The 17,321-nt window shown below is 36.1% G+C and overlaps 2 protein-coding genes across 3 annotated transcripts; both read right to left on the bottom strand.

Moving 5' to 3' along the window:
• Positions 1-79: 79 nt before the first annotated feature.
• On the bottom strand, positions 80-15,053 carry LOC110835528 (cilia- and flagella-associated protein 91). 2 transcript variants are annotated; one of them, XM_022075822.2, is made up of 11 exons: positions 13,396-15,053; positions 11,793-11,869; positions 10,062-10,180; positions 8,401-8,469; positions 7,540-7,766; positions 6,338-6,504; positions 4,307-4,475; positions 3,545-3,727; positions 2,415-2,558; positions 2,033-2,185; positions 80-662 (listed from the first exon to the last, which is right to left on the bottom strand). In XM_022075822.2, the coding sequence occupies exons 1-11, from the start codon at positions 13,469-13,471 to the stop codon at positions 658-660; spliced, it is 1,389 nt and encodes a 462-aa protein (XP_021931514.2). In that variant the 5' UTR covers positions 13,472-15,053; the 3' UTR covers positions 80-657. The 2 variants fall into 2 exon arrangements, with proteins under 2 accessions (XP_021931514.2, XP_021931513.2); XM_022075821.2 differs by lacking the exon at positions 80-662 and having other exon boundaries at positions 1,278-2,185.
• A 364-nt stretch (positions 15,054-15,417) lies between these two features.
• On the bottom strand, positions 15,418-16,919 carry PIG-M (Phosphatidylinositol glycan anchor biosynthesis class M). Its single transcript, XM_022075825.2, has one exon. It carries the CDS (start codon positions 16,776-16,778, stop codon positions 15,540-15,542), a length of 1,239 nt encoding a protein of 412 aa, XP_021931517.2. The 5' UTR covers positions 16,779-16,919; the 3' UTR covers positions 15,418-15,539.
• Between the last annotated feature and the right edge of the window lie 402 nt (positions 16,920-17,321).

Here is a 17,321-nt window from a genome sequence, read left to right as displayed (position 1 = left end):
CTGCATTACGATGGCAAGTGAACAAATATGAAATGAGTGAACTCATTTTCTCATATCCATCAGATGAAAAAAGAAAACATTTAATGGCATCATCAGATTTATTTTTTAAAATACGTAATACATATTTTCACACACACACAAATACATATCAATGTAAATATCATACACATATTTGGAGAGAGGAAGTATAGAGTTAGAAATGACATCATCACATCTGTGAGTAGGAGAGGGGCAGGAGATTGTGTTTCAGGTTGTAATATACATAGTATATCTATGCACAAGTTATAAACTGGTTAATGCTGTTTAGTGAAATAATCCATGATTACAATGAGAATCATATGAAAGTTATAAATAAAAATGCAGAGTTGGTACTTATAGTTTTGGCTTGGCCTTAAAAGATTAAATGTTAAATCATGATACAAAAGTGTTTAAGATAGTACTGAAAGAATACCTTTTATTTAGAAGTAAACTATTTTCTGGACATTATCCATCGCCCATGACTAAATAACACCGATAAAACACGACCTTTTGTCAATTGGATTCTATCTCCGTCTTCAGGTAAAACCTACTCTGTTGGGTCCAATCGATAGAGCTAGTCACTATCTGCGGACACAGCAGCGTCTGCTTTAGCTGGAGGTTTTGTTTCTTCACTTACAGTCACTCTGTGGAGAAACAGGAAACATTTCTTATAGAAGCAAATTTAATATGACCTCAAGTTACCTAAGAATGTAATGGACTTATAGGCAGCGAGATATATGGATATGTACAGTAAGCTGTCAGTCTGTAGGAACTTCATTTGGTTTCAAGATAGATAACATTTAGGTCATGAGTTAGCTCATCAGTCTGAACTGGATTGACCAGGCTGCAAATAATGTTCAGTGAAGCATTCGTATGATCATGATGATTATAAAAGTTTGGCCACCACAAACCAATTTACCATTAACTACTCAATATGTCACTGTTTCCAGAATTAGGGATTTTCATGTCTGCTGGTGGTGACAGTAATTTTCACATATCCAGAAGAAGTGTGTTAGTGAAGCAAGGATGATTTTCAACTTTGAAGATATACAGTATGACATCAATTTAATTATTGTACCTATTTAAATGATTAGCAGTATAACTGACTGCAATGTTTATCAAGAAATATATCATTGTAATCACCTGCATATAACAGTTTTAAACAACATTCTTCTATTAAGTGTAACTGTACTTGTAGAAAAAAATTACTGGTGATCATCAGTATGATTTTTAATGCATTAGATCAACTACTGATTAAATATTCTGCTTTTATCAAATAACTAGGATGACAATTCTTTGAACATTAGGAATGGGCAGGGAACTCTTTCACTGAGAATTCCCCACATCAGAATTCTCCATCACTGGATCTTTGTGAATGGCTTGGGATTCCTCACCAATCACACAAAATGAACCCCTAAACACTCTGAAATACTGAATATATCAAACATATATCACATCCAAAAATTCTTTGCCCAGATACCAAGAATTTAATACTGTTTTCTCTAACTGTTAAATGTAGTCCAACTTCTGCTTCACAGGGTATTCACTTACCACATTGTGAGAGTTCACTTAAATGAGTGGCTCTAACTTTAATGGACTTCAAATGGTTTTGATCATTTATTCTAAGGACTCTGCCACTTCAGTTGATTTGAACATGCAGTATGCTCATAGTACAACTGTATCATAGTCACTAACAACAAAAATAAAAATAATAGGTGGGGTGGTTAATGGGTAGATATAGGTGGAAGGAGTGGTGATGGTAACAAGATGTAACAGCTAAATTTTCTTTCTTGGAATAACTTGTTACTTAAATACCGACTTTTGTCTGTGGGACATAATCTCAAAATTTCATACAATACCACATTTGCATTTCTTACCTTGTAATCAGTGTTACTTACAGCCGGTGTAGTTATATTTATACTTGTTTGATGTAACACTAAAAATGTCAGCTTACAAATAATTTATAAAAAAAATTAACTAAGTATGCAAAGAATAATGTAACAACAATATGTACCAGTGTCTGAATTGCATGCCCCTTGATTATATTCTGTGGTAAGATACACTTCCTCTTCTGAGTCTGACATACTTCCTGTACCTGGAGCTTTTGGTATGGGGATCAGTGTAAATTCCATGTGCTGAGATTCTCCAACTCCCTTCATATGAATATCTACGGCACAAAAATGGAAGTGCATATAAGCTGTGAAATGCATAAATATGTATAAGTTAAATCACCATCTCTAAATGAAAAATGTGAACTTTATACTCTTCAGTCTAAATAATTTAATTAAGTCATGTGTTACAGTAACAACTTTCTTTAGAATTACATTTTTCTCTTTAACTTTGCGCTAGAATATGCCATCAGGAAAGTCCAAGATAGGCAGGAGGGGTTTTATTACCTTTCAAGTCTTGATGCAGTTGCTGGAGAACAGCCTCTGTCCAGCGTGTCTCACGGGCACACAATTCATAGTTCTGGACTGCAGGTTTTCTCATGTGGTGTGATGGTTGTGGCAAATTGGACATTGTCTCGAGGATCTCTAGACCTACTCCCATCAAACATTTATTCATACACAATGAATACCAGAAAATACAAAGTCAGAAAGAAAGGTATATACTGAATAGCAGTAACACAATTGGCAGTGTTTCTAAGAATCCTAGATCTTATAAATGCTTTCTCTTAAAACTTCTAATCATTGTCAGATATTCACTTTTTATGCTGTTGCATTATTGTCATCCAGAACAGAAAACGTGTGAATAAATGTCCTAAACTGTTCTTCACAGTGAATGGTATGATCCTTAATATTTGAATCTCATCATAAATAATTATCAATGGAAAGCTTTCTAACAAAACCTATTTGAAATTTATTTATACTGGAACATAACAGTTTGATTTCTTTGTTATTTAATCTATTGGTATTCTACTTTATTACTCAAAATGCCTACATAATAAATTCTAAGACTCCAAATTAAATCCCTCTAAATTATCACAAAATTTCCATATACATAAAATATCATCAAAGAAACAGTGCTAGAGGAAGAAGATAGCAAATATTCGTTTTTTCAGTGAGTAAATAATCTTAACCGTCACCTGGATACACTTCACAGGTATCACACTAAATACATTCACTCAAAAGCATGGACGATATGCAGCCGTCAGTGTAGTACCATTGAGTTAATAACAGTTTCAGTTGCAGTATTTATTTAGTACTGAATGAGATGTGAGCAATATTAGATACAGTGATACAGAAAGGATCAGGAAAAAACATTCATAGCTTATTTCGATGTACGATACATGCACTTCCTTGAAAGAACTGAGGGAAACCACAAATAGAAATTAGCTGAGATGGCCAGTGGTCCAAGTTCTGTGACTTCTCAAGTACAGGAGAGATGCATTACTGCTGTGTTACTGTTTTCTCTCTAGAGCATAATGTGTAAACTTTCATTTATAGGGTTAAATTAATTATGAATTTTAAATTTTATGTTTGTTTGTAATTCTTAATTTCTAACACCTACAGTTTTATATTTTCACCTTTGGGATGTGTCAAAAATCTGCTGTGTACACTGATCAGCTCATGGCAATGTTTGGGATGCTCTCCAGAACGCATCTGTGGGCCATACAGTTCAGATTTATGGTCTCTGTATTTCTCCACAATACTTCCCTTATGATACTTCATGTCAATGCCTTTGTGTCTGAGTAACAGTTTGCGCAGCTCTGCAATAGATAACCAACAGTTTAAACTTAAAACTATTTACTTGTAAACTGCCCGGTATAAACCAATTTAAAGGATAGTTATTGTAAAAGAAAATACCTTAACAGCCAATTTTGTACAGAAAGTGCTGCAGAATATAAAAAATATATGCAGTGACATATGAAGAAAATTTCTTTTGTCTAAACAGTTTAGTAAGAAGTAACACATATGGCTTGTATTCTAGGAGTATCAGGTTGGAATCCCACCAAATGCACCAACTATTCAAAGTTTTCTTGTGGTCTTCTTCAGTTAGTACCTACAAATTTCCAACATCCTTCAGAGTCCTCACTATATTACTGTTACATAATGCACAAGGCACATTTGGCTATACCATTGCTGAAGTGTTCCCACTGACATGAATCTTTAAAAATCATCATAACAAAGCTGTTATATAAAAATCTACTAAAATAAACCCAAAATTCATCCTCAAATTTGGGTACTTTTATGAAAATGTACAGACTTATATTTTCTTTTCACTTCCTGTAACAATGGTAAAATATTGTATATCTAAATTCCAAATTATGTGACTTTAAGTTATGTACCTCTGTTATGATCAAGCCTTATCTTCTGTATTTTTATGGTCTTCTCCTGTTGCTTCGCTATCCAATAATGCTGCAAGCGAATATTCAGTTTGTGTGCCTCTTCAAGCTGGGACTTTTGAATAAGTTGCCAAGCCAGATCTAAACGCATATTATGAATTGTCTGTATTTCCTGCCAAAAGAGACAATTAAAATTAAAGGGTAAGATTACGAACTTGGAATTCAGAAGGAAGAAAGAATCAACTATTCTAACAACACATCATAAAATGACATTTCTTCCTGAAGAAGAAATTCTCAGACTGTTCTTTGGTTGGTTGTTTAGTTACTTCATGATGCTCTATCGACTGTTACTAGAATAAATGTGATGTAGTACAACGATGGACTAAAGGGATGTGGAATAAAGCAATCATGGTCTAATTTAACACTCATTATATGCTAGCTCAGATGATTTTATGACATCTGTGTAATGTAAGTACTCAAATATAAAATTTATTCTATATTCATTAAAATTTTGCAACTCACTGTGCTGCTAGATGAACCCCTATACTAACACAGATATGTACTTTACAGTTCACACAAAGGATAAAATTTGGTATTAGATGTCTACACTATAATCCTCATTTTGGCCCATACTGGTCCAAAAAAGAACCCTACTTTACATGAAGCTCAAATTAAATGTTTATCAATATTCACAAATACATCTCAATGTAGGCCTACAATAAAATTTTCACACATCATAAACTATAGAGCATGTTAAGGTCTACAAATACAGAAACATATTTATTGTGGTCTATATCATACAAAATTACAAGAAAAAAATTTGTCAAACCTGTATAGCCAATCATTTTTCAACAATAGAGTTTTCTGTATGTAACAAATGTCAAATGCACAATCACAAAGAACACTTTCATAAAATGATTTTCACCCTTGTTTCAGTGTTTATATGATACACCAACATTTTACCAGAATATGAATTATTAATATACAGTAAAACCTCTGGGAACTGACCCTCAATTATCCAACCGAATCTGGTTTCTACCAGCGAGAGTCAGTACAGCGAGAAACATGTTGTGCTTTCGGTAGCTGATAAATTGATTACTGAGAATATTTAATTTGGTGTCACGATAGCTAAGCTAGCAGCTGGCCATAGCATCAGTGTTATTACAGTAAAGGATATAAAGAAGAATAAGGAGTCTATAAGGAAATTTGCCATGAAATTTGATGTTGATGCAAGGGCAGGCAAGACAAGAGGGAAAAGGCATCTCAGAAAACATTAAAAATGCCAGCTTCCGTGACTTTAGATGAAGCAGTTTACAACAGAGGCGTGGCTGTGCAAGGTGTTGAAATTCAAGCTGCTGCTGCTGTTAAACTCTTGGCCAAGCACAAGTAGTGGATGGCTCTGGCAATTTAGAAACAGATATAGCATGAGAAGTCAGGGAATTTATGGTGTAGCATTAAGTGCCGACACTGGAAGTGTTGAACCTTTCATTGATCTAAACTCAGACCCAGTTTTTGCTGATTATTATGAACACTTCAGGACATTTAGAGAATTGGTTATTCACTAGTTTCCATAGAAGCTGAATCCCTACTCCTTCTCGTTCAGGACAACATAGCAAGCAAATCAACTGACATCAACAGAATCACACACCAGAACCTCCATTTCATGTGATGTATAGCGACTCATAATGACTGATGAATTCACTATTTTAATACAGGGACTTCCTTGAACAGCGCTCATGAGTGACTCTTTTGCCATTGGCTTGTGTGTGCCCACATCATCTCTGTATATTTCAGTATTTATAACAATGATTTACTTGTTTTTGTTTCAACTTTGCTAATTATATCTTTTTCTTCTACTTCTTTTTTCATATCCATGACCACTTTCCGTTTCCCTCTCTCATCCAACTTATCAGCTTATCCGACCTACGGTTTCCCCCGTATAGGTCGGTTAAAAGAGGTTCCACTGTATTCAGTTACATTCACTGTGAATGTGTGAAATGGAAATTTATTATTAAAGTGTTTTCTGTATATTACCTTTTCACGGAACAGCCATTCATCCCTGTCCATAGCATCTATGATATTAATCATCTTCTTAATGTACTTAGGATCCCATGAAGCAGGCATAGCATTTTCCCAAGCCCTCTTTATGCGAGTGTGTTCTATCGTCTCCACCTCATGCATCCCTGCTGGCAACCCATGATCTACACCACAATTACATGCATATAAGCATATTATTTAATAATAACATTTTGTTGCATTAGCTGTGAACATTGCTCATTTCCTAATGGAAAACCAAACATATCAGGACCAGGAAAGTTACGAATAATGTTTACATTTCCCTGGAGTTGTTACCAACATCTCACAAGATTAAGGACCATAATGGAGCTGTTGGAATGATATAGATAGGGCATGTAGCATGCTTACAGAAAGTAGAGCTACTCAAAAATGTGGATTGAAAAGCTTGAGGGGAAGACACCAGCCAGAAGACCTAGTCATATATGGGAGGATAATGTTAAACTGGATCTTATACGAGGGTTACTTCAAAAGTCATGAGCCTTTTTTCTTGCCTACTGTACCTACACCCATTCACACCTACCTGATCTGACTACGCTGATCATATGCATATTTTGAACTTTCTTCAATATAACGTGTTTGCCCCCCAAAAATTAGTTGTCATGACTTTTGAAGTAACCCTCGTAAAACAGGATGGGAGGGTGTGGACTGGATTGATGTGGCTTGGAACTGGGACCAGTGACAAGTTCTTCTGAACAAAGTAATACACTTTCCAGTTCCATAAGAGATAGGTATTTTTTGACAGAGTCCAGTTTACAGTCTGCACATTGAGATGATTCTGTAATTCACAAAGCGCTTGCGACTACTGGTCCTTAAGACAGCTTGTCTAGTAATATATTATTACCTTAATTACTACCTGAGGAATTTGCCTACAAGAAAGTAAGATTCCAGGTTCTCACAGCAGCAAGTATGAAGATGATTGTATCTGGGATGTTACACTGCGTGGTCCTGTAAAAACTGAATGATGTTTCAAGCGTACTTACTTCCTGCATCATTAGGGAAATGATGATGGATGCAGTAAGCACCTCTGAAATGTTGGTCAATTTCTATGAGACTAGATGGAGCTACATCACAGATAACAGTCATATTCTTGCCTACAAAATGTCTTCTTTAGATGGTGGCTTTTAGACTTTTACACATGTTATGATATTCTTTACACTCACCCCACGATAAGTTAGCAAGAGTCAACACCTCAGGTGTTGAGGTACAGTGGGTAAACACAGGTGGTGCCCAGGGTGTTGTCTGAGTTTCAGACTCTCTGTAGTCTGTCTGTGTGCTGCGGTTTTGTATGCCTGGTACAGACTCTTCAAATGATTCCCTTCCTCCTTCTGTGACCACAGAGCTGAATGTCATAATTGTTTCTGCTGGTTGCAGGATTGGATCTAATGGCCTTCATGCAAAGATAAGGTTCATCAATATTACAAGCTTGTAACGTGCTACCAAATGCATACAGTATTGAAGATGTGCTTAAATAACATGGGTGTAGAAATGTAATCCAACTCGAAGTTCCCAAATGTGTTTACTTGATCTCTGTACAAAACAGACATAAGAGATAAAAACTATGTTAAAAAATTAACACAAGTAATTAATTTGTATTACAGATTTATGGGTAGAAATTTAGCAAAATCAGACCCACAGTCTTAGGGATAGATTAGGCTTCATGAAATAAGAAGTCTCTGATAAATAAACTTTCAAGCTCTGTCCCAGTAATATTTCAAAATATCTCATGCATCTACTCTAAATTATATTTTTATAGTTATAATATAATTGTGTACTATAGATTGTATTTAAGGTAAATATGGTGAGATAAGTGTATGCAGTTTGCACAACAAAGTACATAAGTCACATCAAAACTTAAATCATTAATGAGTATATGTAATGTCTTGCATAACTGATATATTTCAACCATTAGCAAAATGTCTATGCACAAAATCTGGTGAAATTCAAAATAAGTATTAATGTAAATATGATATCAGTATTGCACAAAATGCACGCCTTTACCAACACAACAAATCCAAACTCACCGAGAAAAGAAGTGATACCTGTCCACCCCATCAACATCCAATGGTTTCTTTCTAGTCTTTGTTACTGCTCTGTAATACAAAACAGACCAAAATCCTGGTCATGTCAAGTAAATTAAGTATAAAACAGATAATATAACATAGCCTAATTCTTTGTGACTAGAAACAAAGGATCTAGACTCAGTAACTGTTGGGTGTATGGAAAGGTTGTATAAACAAATTGCTGCAGCATAACCTCCTCTTTCTTTTGTCATTAAATTTCCCTCACCAGTATCAAATTGCTAAATTACTACAGTAAATTTGGTTACTTTAGAAAGGTGGGTTTTGATGGAAGTTGTCGTGGCTTCATAATTACTTCCCTTTTTGACAGTATTATACTGGCATCATCTCCTGAGTGACAGGGAGACTCATAATTCTCCAACAAGATTTGAAATGATTAACTCAGGAGTATTATAACTGGGCCAATCTGCTTCTCTTATAATGCTATATCAACTGCTGTGATTATTTAGTACACAATGGAAAATGGGAGGATGATGTAAAAGGTAAATCAGGTGGGATGTGGAAGAGATCGTGGCCTGTTTTTAGCATAATGTACTGGCATTTGACAACAGGGATTGAAGAAAATCATAAAATAAATTTTGTGAGTGTGTGTGTGTGTGTGTAACTATACGGATTTTATCTTATAGACACTATATGTTATTTATTTGATTGATGGTTAAATTCTTATTACCAGGTAAATAATTTATGATGTCTGTAACTGACAGTCTAGAGACTTTGTATAGGGTAGGCACTGAGTGTTCAGATTGGGGGAGTGGGCTGCTGTCCAATGGGAAAGGAGCATTTCTTATGTTGCCTTACTAAGTAAACTGCAAATAAAAATGTTTTACACCCAAACAATAGAGGTAACAGACAGTCAAAAGTATAGTAGTGCAACAATAAATCTTAATCAGTCATTAATATTATTAAACAGATGGCATGCATGAATGGGGCAAGAGGTGTGCACTGGGTATGGTCAGAAAGCCTGAAGGGAGAAGACCGCTGGGGAGACCAAAATGTAGATGAGAGGATAATATAATGGGGAGAATCTATCGGAGATGGGAGTTGAAGGCGACTGGATTTTGCTGGCCCAGGACAAAGACCCCCCCACTTAATAGTACCTGCACCTTGTCGTGGTGATGGGGCTTGAGTACCTCAGTGACCCCAAAAGCTATGCTGGCGGTAGCATAGCTATTGGTAAGGCCTCCCTAGCCAGATTGGTCGAGGGGGAGAGGTCAGACTAAGACAGGTACCCTGGTCCTCCAGGTTGGGGTTGGTCGCAAGGCTAACAACCTTGCACCGTAAAAAGGAAGATGTTTCAAAACCTCAACCTCGGACAGACGGACCGAATGGAAGAGGAGAATTGAGGAGGCCACGGACCGAATACGGACCGGAGAACCATAGAAGAAGAAGGACAGGGACCGGTGGAGGGCTTTGGTTAATTCAGTGATGAACTTTCAGATTCCCTAAGCCATTTAGTTAGTTAGTTAGTAAAGCTATGTACAGCCATTATATCTCCTGCTGTATGTCCAAAAGCTTTGTCTTACATTCCCATACTACTTTCACCTACCTTTCCTGTTATGGTGACCAGAAGTCAGAATGAGTTAACAGAACTCTATAAGCCTCACCTGTGATGATGCTCCCAACATCTGTCAAACCATGGTGGTAAGTGGTTCAGCTGCTTGAGTACCATCATGTTCCTGGAGTATGCATCACTAAACATTGTTGTATACAATGGACACAGTTCCTGCAACAATTAATAGGCTTGTAATACCAACCAAAAAGAAGCTAAACTGACCAAACTTTTAAGAATAGAAAATGGAATATTTAAAAAACAAACTAAACTTAAAACAAATGTAAAAATGAGTGTAGAATGAAAGTTCCCTTTGACTTTCGATCCAACCATAAAGCCGTAGAGGGGGGCATAGAGGCAAAGTCCTACATGTCCTTAACCTTCACTCTTGATGAAGATATTACAAACCTGTATTAAGGCAAGAATTAATTTAAGAAGGGTTATATAACTTTATAAAAAAATATAAATGGTAAACACATTAGTATGCTTTGCAATTCATAAACTCTTACTTGAAAATTGGAATAAGAAAGAACTGTCACAGACCTGAAGAGACCTATCTGACAGATGCATCACACAGAATAACCAAATAGTTATTAATCTAATGTAATTTGTTTCTATCCAAAAATTTAATTAGAAAACCTAAGGGGAAGACACCTCTTAGAAGAAATAAGCATAGATGTGAGGGTATGTCAAAGAAATAGGGTGTAAGGATGTGTACTGGTATACGTCTAAGAACAGGGTCCAGCAGTGGGCTCTTGTGAACATAGTTGTGAACCTCTGGGTTCCATAAATGGTAGAGAATTCTTTAGAGACTTGAGTGACTGTTAGCTTCTGTAGGATTCTTCCCATGTATTTAGTTAGTTCAAAGCAATAAAAAAAAATTGAAGTAATTAACTTTAGTATAAATAATTTGAATTGTTTGCTCATTCCTACTACTACTACTATGGCGTAACAGCCCAAAATCGAGCCCTAGCCTCCTCAGTGCCTATTTAATCATTCCAGCCAACCTATATCTTGTCCTAACATGAACCAGTTCACATCTTCACAATCCATTTCTGTAAGCTATATTTTGGCATTATCCTTCAATCCCCTGCTTAATGTTCTTAAGGAGATACTGTCCAAGAGATTTCATATAAAAATTCTGTTATTTTTCCTTGCCTCCATCACGGCTTCATGATCAGTCCATCATAGCCTCTATTATCTGATTACCAGAGCAATTCAAGATGGGTTTTGGCACTATGTACACCAACAAGTCTATACAGCACCAAAATCCAGGACACCATCATCCTCACTTCCATGAAAACAAAATCTCACAAAAGATGAGATACATTAAAAGTTTTGCAATTAATATCTCTCATTGCCTACTTACTTGATTTCTGTTGTACTAAAGAAAATAATAACCAAGTTCTGTGTTGCCTTGGTAAACAATATAACACTATTCTGACATAGAAGTGCAAGTTTAAATTCTCATTCCATCTAACTGCCAAAACTGAACTTACATAAATGTTAGATTTCAAATACTAAAAATGCTGAGCCTTTATTACTGCTGCAATGGAATGAGGGTGCTGCTGGGCCCACCTCCCAGATGATACACAGAACAGCAGTGGAATGATATTGATGTTGGCAAAAACAGGATTTAGAGACAAACTTGTCCCAGTGACATTTCATTCATAGTAAATCCCACATGGACTGCTCTGCCTCTATAGTGAGAAGATGATAACTGACCACTTTGTAATATGGTATGGAGTTCTGAAAATTCTCAGTAATATAAATGAAGATGACTTACAAATTCTGCCTGCGTTTTAAAAGACTCTGCAATACATTTCTGAAAATCACAGTGGCCTGAAACTACATAATCTGGATCTGTAAAGCAAGACAAATTTTTATTACAAGCCATTTATGTTAGAGTATGAACAACATACAAATATAGTGAGGAAGGAAATGAATGTATCATAAGTTAAAACAAACAATGCCATTAATGTGAAGATGGCTGTCTTCTGTGTTGTTGCACCATGTAACCTGGTAGAAGTTTATCGACATTTCAGAGGTCCTCTGATACGGCTTACCGTAAGGTTTACGTCTGTGAAGGCCAACCTTACAGCAAACCAGAGCATGTGTTGAATTTGGCCAGAAACCGATTCTCCGATAAATGTGCAGTCGCTTGATTTTTTACCTCGAGGTTTACTGGATGTTTACAAGTCGCAAAGTGTGTGGGGAGGGAGGAGGGTAAAGGAAAGGCTTGAAGCATGTAATCATCTCAATCAGTCAACACAGCACTATACAGCCCTGCTTGTTTCGTCAGTTTTTATAATACCACTATTGGAGTGTTGGCTGACATGAGATCCTGGCCTCATGAATTCATTGAATTGTACAGGTCTCTGCCTTGTTTGTATATACGAAGTGAAAAGCAAGCAATATTCCAATAAACACTTGAGAAACTCCCAAATATGTCTAGGCTACAACTGGCTATGTGAGCGTGTTAATTACATGTTCATATTTTGAATACAAACAGAATGAACAGAAATTTTGTACAATTCATGTTTGTTTGTGTGTTGAGAGTTATTTTATGGAGTATGAATAATGATGCATTGGTACAAATAACACAGAAATTCTAAGTTAAAATAGTTGGCCTACACGCCAAACTCAGGTACTGCTGAATATGAAGCATGATGCTAAAAACTACTACATGATGTTCAGTACCAGTACCTAAATCCAACTTACTTCATTGTAATATGTTTGTTATAAATAATCTCATAGTTTTTAGGAAATATCACCATTTCTCTCATCATAATGTATTAATTTTATTTTATCCATGTCAATTACATATTTAGCATGCCCATTATAATATTACTAAAAAATGAAAATCTATACAATACATTCAATTTAAGGGCTTCCAGTGCTTGATTGTAATTTGATACTTTGTATTTTTAATCAGTGTGGATTTTCATTAAATTTCTTGAATTTGATATTTTTGTGATGGTGGTGGTCAAGGACCTCCTATGCAAGTCTTGCATTCATGACTATGGATTTTTCCCTATGTCCTCTGAATCCCTTAATTCTGACATCGTTAAAAACTTTGTGAATGATTACCGGAAACAGAGAGAGAAAAAATACATACTCTTCTGTTCCTCTAACAAATATAAATCACACATTGAGCAGAGGTGTCACAAATTGAAGTTTCAAGTTTGTTCCTTTCATCACAATGGTATTTTTTTAATATAACTGATCTGGCATAAACCTCAGAGTAACGTGAGTAATATATATGCAACAAATTATTTCTGAAAGGTGCATAAAAAAACTCCTCACATGCAACTGCATATATTATTTGTAATTCAGTGCAACAAACTACACCTTCCATATGAATTTGTCATATTAACAACATTACTTACCATAAATGTAATCAAATGGCCTAGAAGGTCGGTATTTTGACTTTTCCGAATTTAAAATTTTCACTTTTGTACTCATCCTCACAGAAAAATGAAAACACACAGACTTAAGAAGTCATCTGGCACTATCAAGCAGCCATTTTAAAATAATTGGGAACTGGTTGCTATGGAGACAATAATAACTACTTTTGGTTTTAGATTTTAACTTACACAAATAAGGGGAAAAATATATAATTTCTACATCTGTGTGTAATAGTACCAAGCATTTTGCTCAGTTATGTAGGTATGTTTATGCAGTTTATTTCTTACCCAAATGTGACAAAAACAGAAACACTGTTAAATCGTTTGCATATAAATGGAAAAGCTGTGCACTGATCCGTGCGTTAAATCCTGATCAGCAGTAGATATTAAAGGCACTCACCATTTAATGGCAAATTTCAGGTTCTGAAGGATATCTAGACAGTCTTAATACCAGCCCAGTTACTAGTAATAAATTCATATCACAATAGAAATTCCACGCATAAAGCTAAAATCATTCATCTATAAATACTGCTACACCAAAATATTAAACATGGCTGGTGTGCAAAAATGTTTAATTCTCTTAAAAAATCCCAAATTTTTACCATATACTAATTAAGTATGATTTATGGGGAAATGTTATCCAGTATGGTCGTTAAGGATGCATGTTTGGGGATTTATCACCATTTTAAACTTGAATAGAACTGGTGGTGTTACCACCTCAGTACACACCATTGCAATGATGTGAACTGATCAAGATGTCAATGCATTGACATCTTGATGATACTACTAGTAAAATGTAGTTAAACATAACGCACAGGTTAACCTCACCGTAGAAAGTTAAGCATATTAAGTTTCATGATAATTTGTCAGTGGTTATAGTAATAATGTGCAAAAATAAAATGACACAGAGTTCTAGGAAGAGTATGCGATACTTTTTGAAATGTTAAAGGTATGATGTTACATGAAACCTCTGTACAGACTACTGTAGTAGCTTAATTTTTATTGGGGTGGACACTCACCCCATCTAGTGCCAAGGTTGAGAATAAGTAGGATCTATGCATTCTCTCCCCCAGAGTGCCTACATGACACGTAGCAGAATAGCTTTACTTACATTACTCCATACCTTAAAAGTAAATTATATGATAGTAAAATCATGTGAATCATCCAACTACAAATTCCATTTTGGTAGTTTGGAAACGTGGATATTAAGCTCAAAGTTTACATATTATTCCCATTTTACTCAAATCAGAGCAAATACAAGAATATAAAGCTGCATCACTTTTAAGGAAATAAAAAGGTTAAAAAAAACAAATAATGAACTCTGTTGCAGTGTCACAGAGACAGTCTCATTCCAATGTAAAAAGGAAGGGGCGGGGAGAGAATGAAAAAAAGAATAAGACTGCCTGACACATAAAGTGAAATACTAAAGTTCCATTTTATCATGTCATCAGAAAAATAAGCGTGAAACCCATAACACTTATGGTTCAGAATCTAGGGCACAGATCAGTAACAGTGATTTAAAACACACTTACTAAAATACCACCACCAGCAGTTACTCAGTAACTGAAGTGGAAGTGATTAAAGTCACTGTTTATATTTCAGTGCTTGGCTAGGCTGTATACAGTAGTGGGTAACCACTAAGGTGCTAGAGCAATTGAAAGTTCTGCCTTGCCCAAATTTTAGGACACTAAGAGTTTGGCATTAATCTTAAAACTTTGCATACCATGTAGTGTATTAGAATATAAAATAAGCAAACAAACAATTAACACTATAAAAAGACATTAGAGTTTGGCAGATTTCATTGTTTCATTACTGGAATATTACAAACAATACCCAGCTGATACATTTAAAAGAATACACACCCGGCCATTATAAAAAAGACAAGTCCAGTTTTATTTTGCTTTTCTGTACATTCTCTCTGTCTTCTACTGTCATTTTATTGCTTCAAGAGTTTCATGTGAGGTAGTGGTGAAATGTCTGATAACAATAAACTGAACATCAAAATTAAAATGTGATTTTTTAAAATAATTTATTGGACCTAATGTAATTCAGTTTTATCCAACTCTACAATTTAATCAATCTGATGTACTGGCTTAACTACAAGCATCTACAGACTAGTATTACAATCATTTTAACTTATCCACCGCAAGTGGCTGGTATGCCCGAATGAATCGTGCGAGCACTGCTACATTAGCACAGAACAAAGCTATACCCTGTAGCCACACATATAAAAATGTGTCTTGGCCTCGAAACTCTAGCCAGTATGCAGGCAGCAGCCAAGCCAATTGGGCGGTAAGCCAGAGAGATGCAATAGCAGTGGCCTGATAGCAAGACAAGGTCAGCCATGGCAGACAGGGTGGTACCAAGGACAGAAACCACACAAAGTACTGTGAAGTGAGAACAGGATTGTAGGCCACCATCACAACTGCTTGGGACAACAAGCAAAATGGAAGATCTCGTCGACTGCCATATGCCCATGATAAAGCCAATAATAGGACCAACTGGGGCACAAATATCAGCACCCGTTGGATTAAACCGGCTGGAGCATCAGATCCAAGATATTGCAAGTAAAAATAAACAGAGAAGTTGTGTCGTATGTCTTGTCGACCCAGATGGTACAACAGACTCTCATACAGGAAATGATAGCCATATGCAGCATAACACACACCTGTGAGACTGCCCAGAGTTGCCGCACATGACAACACAAGCTTGACATGATTCCATGTTGGGTATAAGTCTGATAACAATCGTCTTAAAACATCTCCACGACTTGAACAAGTAGCCCTTTTTGTGAGTAATATATGCTTATCTCTATGTACAGAAAGATATATAGCCAAACTGAAGGCAATAGGATATAAGCGAACATGAATCGCTAACCCATGCATCACACCAGCCAAGAAGAAATACTGTTTTTTTAACAACAGAAGTGTTGCCAACACGAGCATAGCAGAGATGGAATCTGCATTACCACGTGTGGCAATGATGATTGCCAGGGGGTTATAGACCCAAGCCATCACACACCACACTGCTACACGTGGACCTGAACCCTGTGCTATAACTAAGCATCGTATTAATAACGCAACACATATATCCACCACAGAGAACAGAAGTTTCCCCCAAGCTGGGTGAAGGAACAAGTTGGGAGTCAGAATTGCAGCTAGGAGAGGGGTGTAACGATATGTATGACGGTCATAGGGTGATGAACCTGACAACATATGTCTAGCTGCATCTGTGAAGACACGGTAGTCAATATCAGTGTACTGTACAACTGATAATCTGTCATGCACCTCTCCATAGGCTATTAATGCCAAACGAATACACAGGCCTAAAATGCAGTGGGTACTGATATTAGCAATGTTCAACATATTGTTTATAAAACAGCTACACTAGATAAAACAATTCCAGGAGTTATGACTGTCTTCAGTTTTACACACCTACATCAATATTAAACCTGAAACTGTTTTTACATGAGACACATTTCTCAGAAAACAAGTTCAAAGACGGGTTCCCACGTTACGAGCAGCCCTCTGCAAGCACTTCCGAAGTTCCTGGAACTCATGGTCGCATTCAGCCTCTTTAACATTCTCTTTGGCCAGTACACAGGTAGCATACGCAGCAGCTGGACCACTGCACTCTATCAGCAACTCTGGGTAGCGCCTCAAACGCTGTCGAGCTTTTACAACAGATTCCATAATGAATTACTTAAATCTGAAAACAAATTATACCAATTAAAATTCTACAACGGCAAATTTCATTACAGCTGTCTTGCTCTTCAGTTGTACGATGTACATATCTGCTAAAACTTAAACTCTACATCAGGGGTTTTCAATTACATTTTATCCTTTCTGACTGGCTTACAAATGACAATTTATTGAAACTTTACAACAGTTTATTAAAAGTGTTAGGAA

Source organism: Zootermopsis nevadensis, unplaced genomic scaffold, assembly GCF_977971745.1.
Source record: "Zootermopsis nevadensis isolate Lab colony 2312 unplaced genomic scaffold, Znev_1.0 Znev_ptg000007l, whole genome shotgun sequence".
Taxonomy (NCBI): domain Eukaryota; kingdom Metazoa; phylum Arthropoda; class Insecta; order Blattodea; family Termopsidae; genus Zootermopsis; species Zootermopsis nevadensis.
This window is presented reverse-complemented; position numbering and strand designations above follow the sequence as displayed.

Bases quoted from the DNA above. Each gene is read 5' to 3' on its own strand.
- LOC110835528 (XM_022075821.2), bottom strand. From the start codon at position 13,471: ATGAGTACAAAAGTGAAAATTTTAAATTCGGAAAAGTCAAAATACCGA. The intron at 4,476-6,337 runs GTAATATACAGA...CTCTTTTGGCAG, and splicing joins AATGGCTGTTCCGTGAAAAG to GAAATACAGACAATTCATAA. The intron at 3,728-4,306 runs GTACATAACTTA...TATCTATTGCAG, and splicing joins AAGGCTTGATCATAACAGAG to AGCTGCGCAAACTGTTACTC.
- PIG-M (XM_022075825.2), bottom strand. From the start codon at position 16,778: ATGTTGAACATTGCTAATATCAGTACCCACTGCATTTTAGGCCTGTGT.